Source organism: Erythranthe guttata, chromosome 13, assembly GCF_056151865.1.
Source record: "Erythranthe guttata isolate IM_541 chromosome 13, IM_541, whole genome shotgun sequence".
Classification (NCBI taxonomy): domain Eukaryota; kingdom Viridiplantae; phylum Streptophyta; class Magnoliopsida; order Lamiales; family Phrymaceae; genus Erythranthe; species Erythranthe guttata.
The window spans coordinates 17,482,013-17,499,052 of record NC_142545.1 but is presented as its reverse complement, the minus strand read 5'-3'; the positions used below and the strand labels follow the sequence as shown (position 1 = coordinate 17,499,052).

The following is a 17,040-nucleotide window of genomic DNA, read 5'->3' as shown; positions in this document are numbered from 1 at the left end:
TCCATAAACCTCCTTTTTTATATCCCAAAATTAAAAATTTCTACTCCAAAAGGAGTATCAAAATGGGAAAGTATTTTGATATTCTACCTCTTTGTATGTGAAAATACATCCTGGAAAAAAATTGAATTATCAACTACTCATTTGATATTTGAGATAATATTTTAAAACTCACCAACTCCAATCATAGTTATCAAATTTTACTATCAATCGGAAGTTTTTTGGTGATTTTTTTCGTAATTGCCACATGTTAATTTGTGAATGGTTGAGTAGATGGTTAATTTTTTGGTAACTCATTCTGCATGAAGTATATTTAGATACAAAGAGATGAAATATCAAAATACTAACCCATTTTGATAACACCATTGGAGAACATAATTTCTAAATTTTAGGAGTCAAATGGTAGTTAACAGATTTAATAACTCATTTAATAACTCTATTGGAGTTGCTCTAAAAAAAGGAACCACCTAAACATCCAATCACAAAATGGCATGTGGCAATTACAAATAAAACTACTAAAAAACTTCCAATTGAATATTAATTTTGATAACCATGGTTGGAGTAGATAAACTTTAAATAGATATTGAAACATTATCTTAATTATCAAATGAGTATTTGATAATCCAATTTTGATGTTTAGCATTGGAGTTGATCTAACCACCTCCCGCAAATTCAGCATTGGGAATCCTAATTCATTCCTATGGGTTGTCTAGAGTTTTATTTTAATCTTCAACTATTGTAAGTGATACAAATTACCCGTTGGACTGTGAAGTGAAATGACTTTTAGTCCAGTTTCAGCCACTCTTAAATGCGACCGACGCGTTTATCGGAACAACCAACTCGTTTACTCGATTCGGCTGATCGATCCCACATAACTCTTTTGATCGTGAATCTTGACCATTTGTTCTCTCTGCTTTGATCCTCACCACCCATTTGAGGTATTTAGACTCCGCATCTCTCCCAAACCCTATTCAGTAGCTTTTCTATTTTGGTGCCGGCATCGGTGAATTGTGGACGACGAGAAAAAAGAAAGGCGACATTGAAATTGAACCGTAAACAAAAAGATTAAGCATGTTCTTATAGAAGTTTTGCCACTCAGTAGCTTTTCTCCTTTTAAGTTCATTCCATTTACCATTTCTTCATTCTTTTGTTTTCATAGTTTAATCTATTATCACTAAATCCCATCCCCATTTGATTATTGTGTAATAATATAGGATCATGTAATATGTACTATTTATCTACAAGTTCAAATGAATGCGCAAAAAAGCCAGCCGTTGAACCTAGCACTATAAGTTAGCCATAGAAAAGTGCATGCGTTCACCCTCCCAAAGGGCCTCTCTCTCTCTCCCTCTCTCACACACACACACACACACACACATAGTTACAGCTTATATGATGGTACCATAAAAAAAGAAGTATATATGGTACAAAATTAGGGGTTGTCTAGGGTCCGAGAGGGTTGTACTTCTCGGACCGTAATTAGCCAATAGAATTGCGCCATGTAGGATTAGTACGAACCCAATAAAAAAATGTACGATGCCTATCTTATAAATAAAATTACATTAAAACCCTTATAATTAAAACTTAAATATTAAATAATAACCTAATTTTTAATAAAAAAAAAAATGTACGATGCATAGTTTAATAATTAATAACTAAACTTTAATGAGATGAATAATTATCATTAAATAATAACCTAATTTTTATAATCATCGATTACAGAGAAAATAAGTTTTCTTGCTCTGTGTTTGAAAACTTTCTCCTCTCTCAGCGGCGTCTCTTCTTCCGGCGAACGATTGGCATCTCTCCCCACAAATAAATCAATACCGGCGTCTCTTCTTTCGGCGAACGATTGGGCATCTCTCCCCACAAATAAATCAATTCCAATTCCTAAAACCCCGACTGCCCAATTATCATCCCATCGCCCGCCGACCAGCCTTGTTCATCCGGTTGCCACGGTGTTCATCCGGTTTCCACGGCGACATATAGCAGATTTTTGCGATCTGGTAACGTTAATAGTGTTTCGTTGCTTTTTTTTCAAGGAGAACTTCCATAAAAATCTACACTTTTATTGGGGATGTCGGAGGTATTCTACTAAATTCAGGTTGATTATTATTTGAATTGGGTTAGAAGCGAGCTTTGTACACACCCTTCGAGAGCGTCAGGTTTTTTGTTCAGATCTCTTCGTTGGGAGAGCGGGATTTCAACAACAAGATTCATCGAGATTCGAGGCACCACGTACGCCAGAGTGGGCCGTCAACCACGAGAAGATTTCCAAAGACTCAACTCTGTAATTTGGTAAGTATCGGATTTAAATTCTTATTTTATATTTTCTTTGTTATATCGATTCCACAATCAATTCTACTGTATTTTATTATGTTGGCCCTGTTGCATCTATGTTTATGTATTTAAACATGTTTCTGAAGAGTGGTGTGGCACTTAAAGTGATTTTGCTATCTTTGAATACAATTGTTTTGTGGTAGCTCGAAAACTTGAATTTAAGATAGTTAAGTGGTTTTGCAATTAATTTTTTTTGTTTTTTTTTTTTTGTTTTTTGTTTTTGTGGTAGTTGGATACTTGAGTTTGAACCTTGTGAATTACTTGCAGCTTTAGAAGCTTAAGAAGAGAAACACATATTTTTTTGTCAATTGCTTGGTATATGAATCCACCAACTCGGAACACAAGTTCATCAACACCAAGTCCCATATATATAAAAAGACACAATGAAATTTTATTGATTTCCAATACATATCAATTGGTCTAAAGCTCTTTGTCATATTGTTGCTCTATTTCATAATTTTTTTTAATAAGTGAATGAAGAAGGGTCCTCTAATAGTTTGAGAGTTCATTTTTTAACTTTCTTGAATTATAAATTATAACTAAATACCTGCTAGAATTTTTTTTATCCTATATTAGAAATTTTAGTGAAAATCCTTTTATTTATTTTTTTCAAAATCATATGTTGTAGGGACGATGGATTTTGATACTACAAATGAGAAACCAATTTCACCTTCTAATAACGATGAAAGTAATTGCATGCATGACAGTAAGGATGATGATATCCACTATCATGGTATTAATGATATAGGTGATTCGGTTAATTTCAATTTTGATAATATCAATGAGGATGCGGTCAGACAACTAGTATTCGAAAGTCTTGATGATGCAGAGAAATTCTACACAACGTATGCCGGTGTAGTTGGTTTTGGCATTAGGAAACAAGGTGTAAAACGCAAAACCGCTGATGATATCATAAAGTACAGGGAATGGGTGTGCACATGCGAGGGATTCCGCAGACGACCGAAAGACGACTATACTAGAAAGCGAGAGGCAAAAGTGGTGACCAGGTGTGGTTGTATAGCATGCTTTCGTGTTGCACATGACCGTTTTTCAGGGCATTATTCAGTGACAAAGTTTGAGCCTCGACATAATCACGATTTACGAGGTTACAAGAAGAGGTACATAATCTACTAGTTTATTTTAGTCGCAACGTTTATTGTTAGTTGCATCAATTTTTTAAAATTCATAATTTGATTCTACTAATAGGTACATTTCAATGTCCGACAAGTGTATGCTGAATTTAATTACAGATGCCGGGTTTAGGCCGTGCCAAGCTATGGATTTGTTGGAGCAACTTGTTGGGGGTGTTGGAAAAATGTCTTTCACAAGAAAAGATGGTTACAATTGGTTGAACAATATGCGGTTAAAAAGAATTGAAGGTGGTGATGTGAACACGTCATTAGCTTTATTTGAAAGCATGAAAATAAAAGATAGCAATTTTTTTTACAAATACACAGTGAATGATCAAGGGGCACTTTCAAAACTTTTTTGGTGCGATGGAGCTTCCAGGGCTGAGTATGAATTATTTGGTGATGTCTTAATATTCGATAGTACGTATAAGACAAACAAGTATTTTTATCCTCTAGTTATTTTTTCTGGTACCAGCAATCACGGTTCGACGTTTATTTTTGGTGCATCTTTTATGTACAACGAGACAATTGAATCATATCGATGGTTGTTGCAAGCTTTTCTTGAGGCAATGAATGGCAAAGTTCCGGGTTCTGTGTTAACAGATCAGGACTCATCTATGGTAGCAGCAATTTCATCAGAATTTCCTGGAGCGAAACATAGGCTTTGTAGTTGGCATCTTGGGAGAAATGTCCGACAAAATATAAAAGTGGCAGATTTTTGTTCTGATTTTATGAGATTATTGAAGGAACCGTGCTCCATTGACGAGTTTGAGATAAGTTGGCTTAACATGGTTGAGATGTATGAGGTTGCAGAAAAGCAATGGGTTATTGACATGTACAATAAAAAAAAGATGTGGGCAGAGGCATATTTTCGTGGACATTTTATGGCCATGGCATGTACAACTCAGAGGGCTGAATCTATGAACTCACTGGTCAAACTTGCGGTCACTCAAAGAATGAGTTTTGCCGAGTTTGTAAATCAATTTCAACGCAAGATACAAGGGTTAAGAAGTTCTTTCCTTAGTCAGCAAGACAATTTAGAGAAATTCAAGCCTGCTGTCAGAGTGAGTCCTTTGCAAGGGCTTGAGAAACATGCTGCTAGTATATGCACGAAACAAATTTTCTTAATGATACGTGAGGAGATTGAAGCAGAGCAAGGTCTTTTGGTGGAAAGTCATATTAAGATAAGTGAAGAACATTGTAAATTTGTATTTAAAAATTACAATAAACCTGATGATGCACGGTATTATGTAACTGTTGACAAGTTTAACGGTAACTTCGCGTGCAGTTGCCTGAAGCTTGAGTCTGAGGGCGTGCCCTGCCGACATATCATATCGTCCTTCAAGTTTATGCGTATGACAGAGTTTCCAGAAAAAAGTATACATCCTCGTTGGCTTCTTGATGCGGGTAAAATACTGAAAAGTAAGTTTTATGAAGCTACCCCAGTAGTTGGTCGTCAACAAACACGTTTTGCGCATTTAAATAAGGAGTTCCTTAAATTGTCTTACCTATCGTCTCACACGGAGTCCAAATTTGTTGACTGCCTCACGCAAGTAAGAAAATTTTCCAATGAGGCAGCCGAAGAATTCTCAAAGCACGGCGTCAGTACTGATAACATATCTTTTGAAAATGTTGACGATCCCCCAGTATGTGCAAAATCTAGCAATGTCAATGATCCTAAAAGAATAAAGACGAGAGGGGCAAGTCGTGCAAAGCAACAAAAATGTAGTTTTTGCGGGTATGTGTGTACTTTGAGTTTATTTTAAGCCAACTCATGTCTTCTAATATTTATTGTTGTCAATAGTACTTATTGTTTGTTATGCTATTTTTTTGAAAGGGAGCTTGGGCATAAAGCTAGCACATGTATTTCTAATCCCGGCACTGCCTCTCGACGTACTAATGCTCATGCCAAGAAGTCCGGCCCTAAAAAAAGTAGTGGTAAACAAAAAGATTGTTCTCAAAATTCAGTAGAAACATCTGGTAGTTTTATATTTTGATGAATTTTTTTTCATTTTTTGAATAGCTATTGAAATTTTGATTTTCCTTTTATCAAATGAAATTTATACGATTTATTTCCAGCTACTTTATTGATTTTTGTTGCATGTTTTTTTAGATCACAGCTTATGTCTATTTATGGGCAAATTTTTGTTTCAATTTAAAGCTCATTGGTTATTGAACTTTATGTGTGCATAATATTTAATTTCATTGAGGCAGATCACAGCTTATGTCTATTTATTGGGCAAATTTTTGTTTCAATTTAAAGCTCAGTGGTTATTGAATTTGATCTGTGCAATAATATTGAATTGATTGAGGCGATTCCAAAAAATATTGAATTGGATATCTGCCTTCTGATATTTACAATTTGATGATAACATGTGAATATATTTATTTAGTAGCACTTTACCTCTAGAAATCCTATTCAGCTAATTTTAATGATCGAAGGGTTAAGTTGATCCTATTTAATTACCAGCATGTTTGTGTGAGCTTGATTAGATAACAATTTTTGAACATGACCTTTTTGAACCAATCATGTGCCACTGAACCAGATTGCGTACTTTATGAAGAAGATTATAATGATGAGGAAGCAGTGAAATCGGATAGTATATTTCAAAAATTTAGAAAGGGAAGGAAAAAAAATATTTGGCCGACTGTGCAACTAATCATAACAATCTGACGAACCAACCACGATAGCACAATCTTAAAAAACTCAAAAAATCCAAATTTAATAAAAATCCAGTCTTCGGATACACGTGCAACTAATTTAATAAACAAGAAGGAAAAAAAATAGAGAGTATATGAGTCAAATTTCGAAGCAGAAAAATAATTTTGTTTATCAAACTCCATAATGCATACGAGAGTAACTGCCCATGGAGATCATAAGCTAGAATTCAATAATACCTGTCAAGGCATAACAAGCAAATGAATTAACCCTACAACTGTACCTTGAAAGAACTACAGTAATATAAAACGCAATACATAGATAACATAAGTACAATATAATTTTACTTACTACTATCGAACGTCTAGATCAAACATAGAAAATCCTATCTCGGCCAGGCAAACCTATTATGTTCGGTTATGTAGAGATCATAGGCAAGTTGTTGTCGGGCACCGATCGATTGTTCCTAATAAGAAATAGATTCATTAGAACAAAATTAAAATGAGGATGTTTATAGACATTAAAGTTATAAAGTATCTAATAACAATGTTTACGTCTGATAATTGTTTTGCCCCCATCTCAAACATCATTATCAAGCAAACATATAGTCCGCAATCGTACCTGTCATATTAGCCACACTAGTTAATGATGATAAACAAAACACTGACAATTTAACATATTATTATTATTATATATATATACCCGTTTGGTTGTCTAGGAACCCAGTCTGGATATTCATAACTGAAACTATCTTTTATGTTTTTTATTGCGTACTCCTTTGGTCTCCATTTTTGTATCAAATGCTCCATTCGAATAATCTGCAATTAAAAAATATATAAATAGGACAATTTGAATTATGCTTAGACATAATTTTAAATATTTAACCAACCACTTGATCGAGTAAATCTCTCCTATAATTATTTGATTCTCTCGATGCTGCTGAATCACAAATGTTGACCTCTTTGTTATCAAAGTCAATAATTGCAAGGAACCAGTGACCACGGAGATCATTTACTGGTAAGTATATCTGATAACAATCATCCATTCGACTTGTACAATAATCAATGGTGTTTATGATATGCTCATCGGGAAAATTTCCAGTCAAACAAAGTTGCTGCAACAAAATAAATTATGAATACTTATAATACAAAAACTAAAAATTTTATCGAATGGGGTTATTGAAAAATTAGATTAAACATAGACATACGGCAAATATTGCGGGGAAGTACCATCGAGCATCTTCCATTCTACCCTCTATACTTTTTCGTGTGCACAAAAATGCTACACAATCTATCACCTACATTTCAAATATTTTATTTATGTACAGTTAGTAGACAAGTCTCAAAATATTATTGGTTAAAAAAAGGAAAGGGTTATGAGCATGCTTACAATTCCATCTATGAATTCACAAGGCTTCAAGCCCATCAAGTTCTTCCTGTTGCATCCTCGTCCTCCAAAGTTTATCACCCAAGTACTGCCCAATTATATGAGACAAAAGAAAATTAAAAAAAATGTATTAAACATGCATATTATTATTTTTTGCCTTACCTCTGATCCAAGTTTGGATCAAACAAGAATTTGATTATGGCGTCGAAGTCTGCTCCTATAGGGTTTATTGGACTTTCTTTCTCTTTTGCGCTAATAAGTTGTTCATTTTCGTGGATGTAAATGATATCTTCCTCTATTTGTTTCTCCAACACGGTATCTTTCTCTAGTTTTTTTGCCAACACAGTATCTTCCTCTAGTTTTTGCTTAAACGCAGTATTTTCCTCTATTTTTTGCTTCAACGCAGTATCTTCCTCTATTTTTTTCTTCAATGCGATATCTTTCTCTATTTTTTGCTTCAACGCGGTATCTTCGTCTATTTTTTTTTTCAATACGGTATCTACCTCGATTTTTTGTCCGGTAACGTTTGATGATATGTGTGCATTGTTTGCCTTGCGACATATTACATCCCATGTATCCCATATCATTGATGGAATTTTTAACTCTAAAATTTTCAGTTCTTTATGTACATCCTTGAATTTATCAACATTTTCTTGACTACTTGGCTGGTCCCCAAATTGATCTCCACTGGCAGATCGGGTGACACATCGGATCAGCACCTCACCCATGGTATTCATTAACTGAGTCATTTGTTGCTCGAAACCACTTAATCGTGCACCAAACAATGATAATTGATTTCTTATGAAAAAGTCATCTTGTACATACTTTGCTTGTCTCTCGATATTACTTACTCGTGCAATCAACAGCGACAATTGATTTTTTATGTCAGAGTCATCGTATGCATTCCCGATTTGTTGGGTGACCCGATAATTGCAGACCACATCCTCTTTCAATTCACGAGTTTCACCTTGGTTGTTCAATGATTTTTCTCGATCACTAGGTGAATCTCCATGTACACGATGATCACCTAACACATTTAAATCCACATTGAAATCCATGAACTCTTCACCCCTCACATCATGTATTTCGTTCAATTCATTTTCACTTGTATCAATATCTTCTTTTCTCACTTTTGTCTCATCCACGGGGTTCGGCGTGGAGATTTCATTCAAAGCAAAGTAGCATTCCTATAAAAAAGTTCGAACACAAAGTGTAAATATTCTTTTTTCAATAAAATATTCAAAAGGTAGAAAAATATTTTAAATAAGCTACCATGGCATTCCAGTATGGAACATCTTTGTGTATATCATCAGTCAATGAATTAACCCTTTGTTTCGTTAAAAACGTTATGAAAGGCCTTTCAAATGCTAAATTGAAAACATAATGTGAACCAGGAGGGCGTACGATCGCAAAGAAGAACACCTGTAAATGACAAAAAAAAAAACAATTATCATTTCTATGAAACGAGTGTCTCAAATGTAATTATTGTACTGTATATCCTTGATTAAATCTTAATTAAATTTGTACCTGAAGAAAAACCAAAGATCCACCAATATATGCATGTTCTGTATTCTTCCACTTTCTGATTCCTTCATTTAGAGTTGTTCGGATGAGACCGGCCCAATTCAACTCTTTAATATTCTCTATGACAACCAGTGGATTCAGATAATGTACCGGCAAGTTGTGTTGAGTACTTGGAAATAATACCGTGCCAAATAGTAGTGCCAAGTACATCACCTTAAATTCGTCACCAGCACTAGTGCATTGTTTAAGACTCCCTACTAAAGTTACTATGTCTATACGTCCATCAATGATTTTAAAAAGATGTCCATATTTTTTCAGTCCGTCGGTGCCTTTAGTGTGTAGTATAATGGTTTGAGAAGTTGCCGGTACACCAAGTGCAATTTTAACATCTTCATCATTCACGCTATAACAACGACTACGAATGTTAAGGGTGCTACTTTCCGGGTCATAATTGTATATTATCCATTTTAGCACCTCTCTATCTAGTTGATCAATTTCAACTCTAGTCAGAGCTCCAAATCCCATTAGTTCAACGCATCCTATTTGAGACTTGTCTAGAGTTCTATTTACCTCTATCAACTTTCTGAGTGAAGTTCTATGTTCGAGCTTTGGAACCTAAACAAATTATGAACCTACAATGGTTAAATTTGAAAAAAAGAGCACTATATAGATTAAGCTATTTCGTACTGTTGAAATAAATTCATACATTTCGGTTAAGAAACTCATCACATTTCACGTGATGTCTCTCGCTGTACAGTTTATAACCTTTGCCGCTGTTATTCCAGGCTTTTGCACTCTTCGTATCCTATTAATAATAAATTCGTAAATAAGAATAATTGAACAAATTTTGAAAAGGTGCAAAATCAAAAAAGAAGATACGATACCATGCTGGACTCTGTAAATGCGGATGGCAACTCAATCTTCACAGACTTGTGACTAGTTTTCATATACGAATCATTGTAGCTCAATTTGCGCTTTAGATTATTAGGTTTTTTATCACCCCTACGAAAAAAATACGTCTTATATACATATTTACAACTATAATCGAACATCAATTTTGAAATTATTAGAATCTCTTGCTTTTGAAAAACCTGCATATATATGGTTTACGTAATTTAATCACTTACATGAGAGGCTGCCGAATGAAAAATCAATGGAGTTCTGAATCTATTATTTATCTCAAAGTTCTCTACGGCTCGATGGAGTTCTGAATCTATAATTTATCCCGAAATTGTCTCCGGCTTAAAAATAGATGGAGGAGAGAGCTGTGATGATTTTTGACCTGACACTGCTACAACAATTAATCCTGCACCAACCAAATCAAGAACCAAATAAATAGAACATAATTAGGGTTTTCGAATTCTATAGATGATGGAGTCTGAACGATTGTTTTAATACTAAAGATGCACATGAAAATTTAGGACTCTGCAAGGGTTTACTTCAATTCTCCACTCCGATTCACACTATAATTTGTATAAAAATTCCAAATATTTTGAATCTTACTTTCTCGACTCCGATTCACAATATAACTCGTATAAAAATTTCAAATATTTTGAATCTTACTTTCTCGACTCCGATTCACAATACAACTCGTATAAAAATTCCAAATATTTTAAATCTTACTTAAATATAACTTGTATAAAAATTCCAAATATTTTAAATCTTATAAAAAAATAAGGGGATTGATTCGTACCCGAGATTCCAAGCCCAGACATACTTTCCCCCAAATGATTACATTCCTTCAATCTGAACCATCCCCAATTCAAATTCACTGTGTCGCCTCTAAAAGCCAAATACACCCATAACTTGGATTGATTATTGCGGCTGAGCCCATCCATATCTCCTTGGTTGAGTATTGACTGTCAGTGCCGCTGAAGAAGAAATGAAATGGTGGAAGCACTGCAAGAGTTTTTCGAAAGAAAATGGGAGAAGTGGTGGGGGGTTTCACTTTAAGTTTAACTAATAGTTATGATTATTATAATATTTTTTAAAAGGTTTTTCAATTTATTAATTTGAGTTTATAAGGTTAATTAAGTAATTTATATAAAGTACGATGTGTATACGATAGTGTACGATGTTTTTTTACTAGGTTCGTACATTAATTTTAAAATTTATAATATCGTACTAGATCGTACTGAGTCGTACAAATTAATCAACGGATGAGATTGAAATTTAAGGAAATTGTACGCACCAGATTACATCTCTTACGGTCCGAGAAGTACAACCCTCTCGGACCCTAGACAACCCCACAAAATTAGGTGTTTTTATCATTTTTTTGTAAAAGTAGGATTATGGAGAATTGTGTGCATCTTGTCGGAATTCCTTTAAAATGGCAGTTAGCTTATTCAATCACTCCACTGCACATCTATTATTGTATTCTTTTTTATTTATAAAAAAGAAAGTGGCCAAGAATCCTGTCACGGGAAAAGTAATTGTTCATTAAGGTTCACATCAGTGGGGACTATAAATTAAAGAATATGATATATACAACTTATAATATATAGTTCAATTTTAATTTCTCTTTCTTTTCCTTTAATTTTTTCACGTTGCAAATCTACCCCTTTGAAACGTACATCATGGAATCCTAATTTTCTCAATTCGTAGCTGAATAGCTCGAGCTCGACTCATTTACACCAATATATATATATAAAATTTACATTTGTCAATAGTACTATTCAATATTTTTCACCTGTAACAAATGAATGACTGCTTTAAGATGTGTAAAAAATAATAAAAAAGAAAAGAAAAAATGATGAAATAAAAATAGTAGTAATTGAATGCATTGGGGAGTGGGCCTGGTCCCTACAAGAAAGCCCAAAACTGTCGGGTTTTGGTTTGATTCAATTAATGGGGTTTTGGATACTTTGTGATTTAAACAGGTTTGCAATTTTCATGATTGATATTTTCCACGTGGCCCAGTGGATTTATATCAATTATTACTTAGCTAGCCTCACTGTTCTTGCAAATGACCCTGTTTTTTTTATTATTTATAATTATAATTATTTATGTTCTGACAAGATGAGGTTTCTGATAACAACCAGGAAAGCTTTGGTCTGTTTTTAATTACTTATTAGCTGCACGATCTGACGTCAATAATTACTTTGGGCCCCTTTTAACCACTATATAATAACAACAAACCCCATTTATATTATTTCTTTTTTTACCAGAGATGTGACATTTCTTGTACACCTTATTATTTTCAATCCCACACACTTTTCTATATTATTATTTCATTTTTTTATTTTTTATTTTTAGATTTCTTGATTAATTGATTGACTGGTCATATATATTCCATTTAGCTTAGAGATAATTAGATCTAATTAATACATTTGATTGTTCAATTTATTTGACTTTATAAATCTATCTAGAAAACCATAATATACAACTGATAATATTCAGCATGCATGATACACGTTGATTCTTTTTATACATGAACTAACTTTGTCAATAATAAATAAATAAATAAATAAATAAATAGAAAGAAAAACTCTTCATTTTTAAGAAGAAACTAATTTGATAACTTTATCCGGCATCGGGAGATAAAGCAACCATGACGCTTGTTGAATAATTTACGAGCTTTTAAACCCTAAAGGTCGATAGGTTTGAATTGAATGAACCGATCAAGAATAGTATAACATCTCACTTTGATGTGAAATTCTAAGAGGACCATTTTCATATATAGTCGCGATCGCGCAACTTGCCCGTGTGTGGGCGTCGATCGGTACGTACTGGGACCGATTTATTTTAAAATAAAAATACATTCTTCTCATAAAGTAGTTGAAAAACTAACCATACATATAATATATGTGTGAATAATATTGGAGAAATGTGTATATATATTATTATTATTATTCACTAGTTAGATCTACTCATCTACACACCAACCAATATTGGTGTGTGTGTGTGTGATAAATACTAGTATTGAATCCATTGAAATGTACATATCGTTACGTGCAGGTTCAAAATGGACATGATTAGGAAAAGTGGTGTTGCAAAAATTAATTAGGTGTGGTTCAATAGTTATGGGCCCCACTTCTTGGTTGTGTCATTTTCAGCTCTCCAGTCTTTGTCTACTTCAATATTATTGTTGGATTATTATTATTTATTATTAATTATTAATATATCAAACTTTCAAACAAAGATTTTAAAAAAACATAGGACATGTATCCATCCCCACTTGTCCTTCCTTCATATATAATATGTATATATATATCACCATATTATTATTAATGCATTTAATTTATATATAATTAAAAAATACCAACCAATAATCTGACTAATAATAATAATAATTAATAAAAAGCACCCCCACACTACATATATATTATTATCTGTCCACATAGAAAATCCATTCTCTTGTTTGATATCATCATGCGGTCCTTTTCCTGTCTACATTTGGCACCATTTCTAAAGTTTATTTCCACTTTAATCATTCATTTTATTTTTATTTTTATTTTATTTTATTTAATTTTATTTTGCCACCAAATTAAAATCTCCATATGGCCACATTTAATGGGATGAGGTGAAGTTTTCAATAGTCTTCAGCACGTAGTTTAGTTTGTGTGTTAGTGGGTGCTGATGCTCATAAATCACCATCAACACTCAAATCTTTTATTTATTTATTTATTTATTTTAATTACTAATATTAAGTTTATAATACATGCATTTATATATATAGTAGTTTTCAAATGATAATCATTAATCTATATTTGGTGGGGTTTTATACTATGAAATGAACAAGGTCTTTCTTTATCTTTGGCCTTACTCCACCATCAAAAATCGAACCCATTCATTAAAAGGTGAAAGTAATCAATGAAAGGAGTCTTAGAAATTATCGCATAAAGCTGGAAAAAAAATTATTTCTTTGGTGTAAGTTATGATGATTTCAATGACTTAGCTGAATTTCTTAATATATATATATATATATATATATATATATATATATATATATATATATATATATATATATTCACTTTTTTTTATTATTCTTTTCTTGACCTACGACTTAACATGACTTTACAAAAAGATGCCAAAGTTACCGTTTCTTCAACAAGTTATTATATTTCACATATTCTTACATCAATTTTTCATCATTACTAAAAAAAAAAAAAACAAAAAAAAAAAAAAAGAAGAAGAAAGAATAAGGGATTTTTTCGTAAGACAATAAATTGTTAAGGGTGTGGTTGTAATTACATAAACAAAATTTTTTTTCGTATTACTTTCAGCTAAGGGGTAACCGTAATTAATGGAAAATGTCAAAGTCCATTATGTTGCATCATCAAACAAATGTCCATTTGACACCACTTTTTCATAATTTATAAAATTCTTCTATAAATGGCAAATTGAGTAGGACATGAGCAAGATTTAATTAATTAAGCCTTAATTCTTATGATAATAATAATCAAGATTAAAATATTGAGTCTGCTAATGTGATTAAAAAAAGAATCGGCATAGTAAATTCTTGTTTTCTTGCAATCCAATTTTCAATGACCGGCTCCAAAAGAAAAAATGTTGGAGTGAAAACAAGAACCTTAATTTTGACATGGTGAGTTGTCTTTCAATGTTTTGTAATGTTCAAGAATGATGTTTCGTGGGGGCCCCTTTTTAAAAGTTAACATGTTAGAGAGAGAGAGAGAGAGAGAGAGAGAGAGAGACAGAGAGATCCAAAGGAGAGAGATGAGATTACAAGGATAAAAAGTTAGGGTAGCTATCAAAGCCCCGCCTTTATTGGATTCATATTAATATGCTTACAACTATATATTTATTTTATTGCCCCACACACCCACCTTTGCTCAAAAATTGGTCTATATTGCAATTAAATCGACAAATTTATAAAGTTGACAACTTTGTGTGATGAACACATTTTCATGCCTTTTGACAAAATAACTTCATTTTCTTTTTTAAATAAATAATTTTTTAAAAAAAAAAAGGAAAGAGAAGAAAAAGCACAAGCATGGCATGGCCCTAGATACTTGAGGCTTTAATTTGTGCCATCCTTGGAACAAATGCCATTGGGTCCAGTGTCACTTTCCTATTCGTCGGTGTACACTTGGCTCGATTATTTCTTATTTATTTTTTTAATTAATTAAACTTAATATTTGACGTGACTTATATCTAAGAACTAGTATATCTTATTAATCAATTCCAAATTAATTTTGATTAATTTTATCTTGGGCCCTAAGGTATCTACTCCTAATAATGCTGGTCTACGAGATGTTGCACCTGATGTAACAGTGCAGGATCAATCAATCAGTGTATTTTCACGGGATGTAGCATTTGTAAAACTCAATATACTTAATTAGAAATTCCAGAAATGATAGTTATCGTCGCAATATAATTGACTATCTTGTGATTATATTAATATAATGACAATAATAAAATAAATTTATTTAGAAAAGAATGGGTAGAGATTCCAATAACCAATGTACCACTAAACCAACCAAAACACCAATATACAATAGTTTCGTAGACCAAACTTAATTAGACTAATCTTGTAATGAGATCATGGTAATTAAAAAATAATTAATTAGTGTTACATAATCACTGTTGAATAATTATTATATAAAAAAAAAAAATAGTCACTGTTGAATGTGTTTGATGGGCTAATCACTGTGGGCTGTCCACTACTAATTTAGGTGACGCCCAGCATTAAATGTGTAAATTAATTTTCTTTCTTTCCCCTATTTTATTGGTTTATTTTATCTATTTATTATTTCAATGTAGAAAGTAAGCAAATGATGCAATTTATATTAGAAGTCACAATCTGATTTAAGTTGTTGGTATAGTGATACATTAGTGGGGCCAAATATTGGAGAAATTTAATTAAAAAAAAATAATTCAATATTTTGCTGAGTTAATTAATGGTACAGATGAACCAGAAGAAGTGGCATCAGATTCTAGAAACTAAACATGAATACAAATCTCACAATTAATTAATTATTTTATTTTTATTTTTATTTAAAAAAAAACAAAAATTGGGTGAGGGAATTGAATAGATGAAATTCATGATAAGTACAAGGTGCACTGCTTGTTAAACAGTGGTGGAGTGTGATACATTTTCTCATTAATGAGTTTTCTTGGTAGGTTAGGGTACAATGGTAATAATGTATTTTTCTTTATTTCTTAGACATTTCTAGATTGGTTGAATAATTAAATTTCATGGTTATGAAAATCGCAGTGAATATATAAATTTTATTTGACCATTACATAATTTTTCATAGGAAATTAAATTTTCACACCATGAAGAATGAATTTATTACCAACTCTTTGAATTTGAATGATGGAAATTCATAGGAATAATAGAAGTCACAAGAATACACCCCCGGCGACAAGTCATGTATAACTACTATTAATATCCAAACTCAATAATGTATAATGTATTGAGGGGGTTGGAAAATGACCAATTGAGATTGTGACATTAATTTTATTTATCAGCTAACTCGCAAAGCAGGCAGGCCTATTCAAACTTAGACATAATCGACAATCTATTGAATTGTGATTGCTACTAAGGTGGTGTCTGTAAAAGCTTTTTAAAGTGATTATAAGTTTTTTTTGCTCATAATCTATTTTTAGGTGTTTTTAATTAACTTTTGCTTCTGCTTCTCTTAAAATAAGTTGTTTAAAGCTATTTTATTTAAAAACATCATTGTACCTATTTTTTAAAGTAAGTTCATTTTTCAGAATATTTGCAAACACCCTCAACTTTTAGAAATAATCACTTAAAACCAATTTAACTCACAATCACCAACTTTTACCTTTAAATAGGCATTTGCAAACACCACCTAAATCCCTGCATCGATATAGCTCCTCAGATCCCCAGATTGTAAGTTGTTGCATGATTCTAGAATCGAGTACATGCAGCCGCAATGTGAAAAATTTCAACTTCAGTACATATATGGTTTGTTGTGGGTACAGGGGCCGAGTCAACAATACTAATATGTCGTCCAATCACCATGATTTACATTTCTCCATAAAAAAAACCCAGCTACATACTCTAGAATAAAT

The 17,040-nt window shown here is 32.5% G+C and overlaps 2 protein-coding genes across 3 annotated transcripts; one reads left to right on the top strand and one right to left on the bottom strand.

Annotated features, from left to right (window-relative positions):
* Positions 1–1,677: 1,677 nt before the first annotated feature.
* Positions 1,678–5,464, top strand: LOC148766079 (protein FAR1-RELATED SEQUENCE 5-like). The gene is made up of 6 exons (XM_088812486.1): positions 1,678–2,003; positions 2,128–2,295; positions 2,966–3,085; positions 3,167–3,455; positions 3,544–5,205; positions 5,305–5,464. Exons 3-6 carry the CDS (start codon positions 2,971–2,973, stop codon positions 5,462–5,464), a joined length of 2,226 nt encoding a protein of 741 aa, XP_088668612.1. The 5' UTR covers positions 1,678–2,003; positions 2,128–2,295; positions 2,966–2,970.
* A 701-nt stretch (positions 5,465–6,165) lies between these two features.
* LOC105956219 (uncharacterized) lies at positions 6,166–10,995 on the bottom strand. Of its 2 annotated transcripts, XM_088812096.1 has the most exons (14): positions 10,730–10,995; positions 10,164–10,342; positions 9,921–10,038; positions 9,743–9,841; positions 9,040–9,651; positions 8,785–8,934; positions 7,675–8,699; positions 7,516–7,600; positions 7,334–7,423; positions 7,016–7,240; positions 6,829–6,944; positions 6,681–6,747; positions 6,478–6,592; positions 6,166–6,365 (listed from the first exon to the last, which is right to left on the bottom strand). In XM_088812096.1, coding segments are annotated over exons 2-13 (2,670 nt in total). In that variant the 5' UTR covers positions 10,166–10,342; positions 10,730–10,995; the 3' UTR covers positions 6,166–6,365; positions 6,478–6,511. The 2 variants fall into 2 exon arrangements, with proteins under 2 accessions (XP_088668222.1, XP_088668223.1); XM_088812097.1 differs by lacking the exon at positions 10,730–10,995 and having other exon boundaries at positions 10,164–10,709.
* Positions 10,996–17,040: the final 6,045 nt, after the last annotated feature.

Bases quoted from the DNA above. Each gene is read 5' to 3' on its own strand.
- LOC105956219 (XM_088812096.1), bottom strand. The intron at 9,652-9,742 runs GTATGAATTTAT...TAATTTGTTTAG, and splicing joins ATGAGTTTCTTAACCGAAAT to GTTCCAAAGCTCGAACATAG. The intron at 7,241-7,333 runs GTATGTCTATGT...ATTTTGTTGCAG, and splicing joins ACTTCCCCGCAATATTTGCC to CAACTTTGTTTGACTGGAAA.
- LOC148766079 (XM_088812486.1), top strand. From the start codon at position 2,971: ATGGATTTTGATACTACAAATGAGAAACCAATTTCACCTTCTAATAAC. The intron at 3,456-3,543 runs GTACATAATCTA...TTCTACTAATAG, and splicing joins TTACGAGGTTACAAGAAGAG to GTACATTTCAATGTCCGACA. The intron at 5,206-5,304 runs GTATGTGTGTAC...TTTTTTTGAAAG, and splicing joins CAAAAATGTAGTTTTTGCGG to GGAGCTTGGGCATAAAGCTA.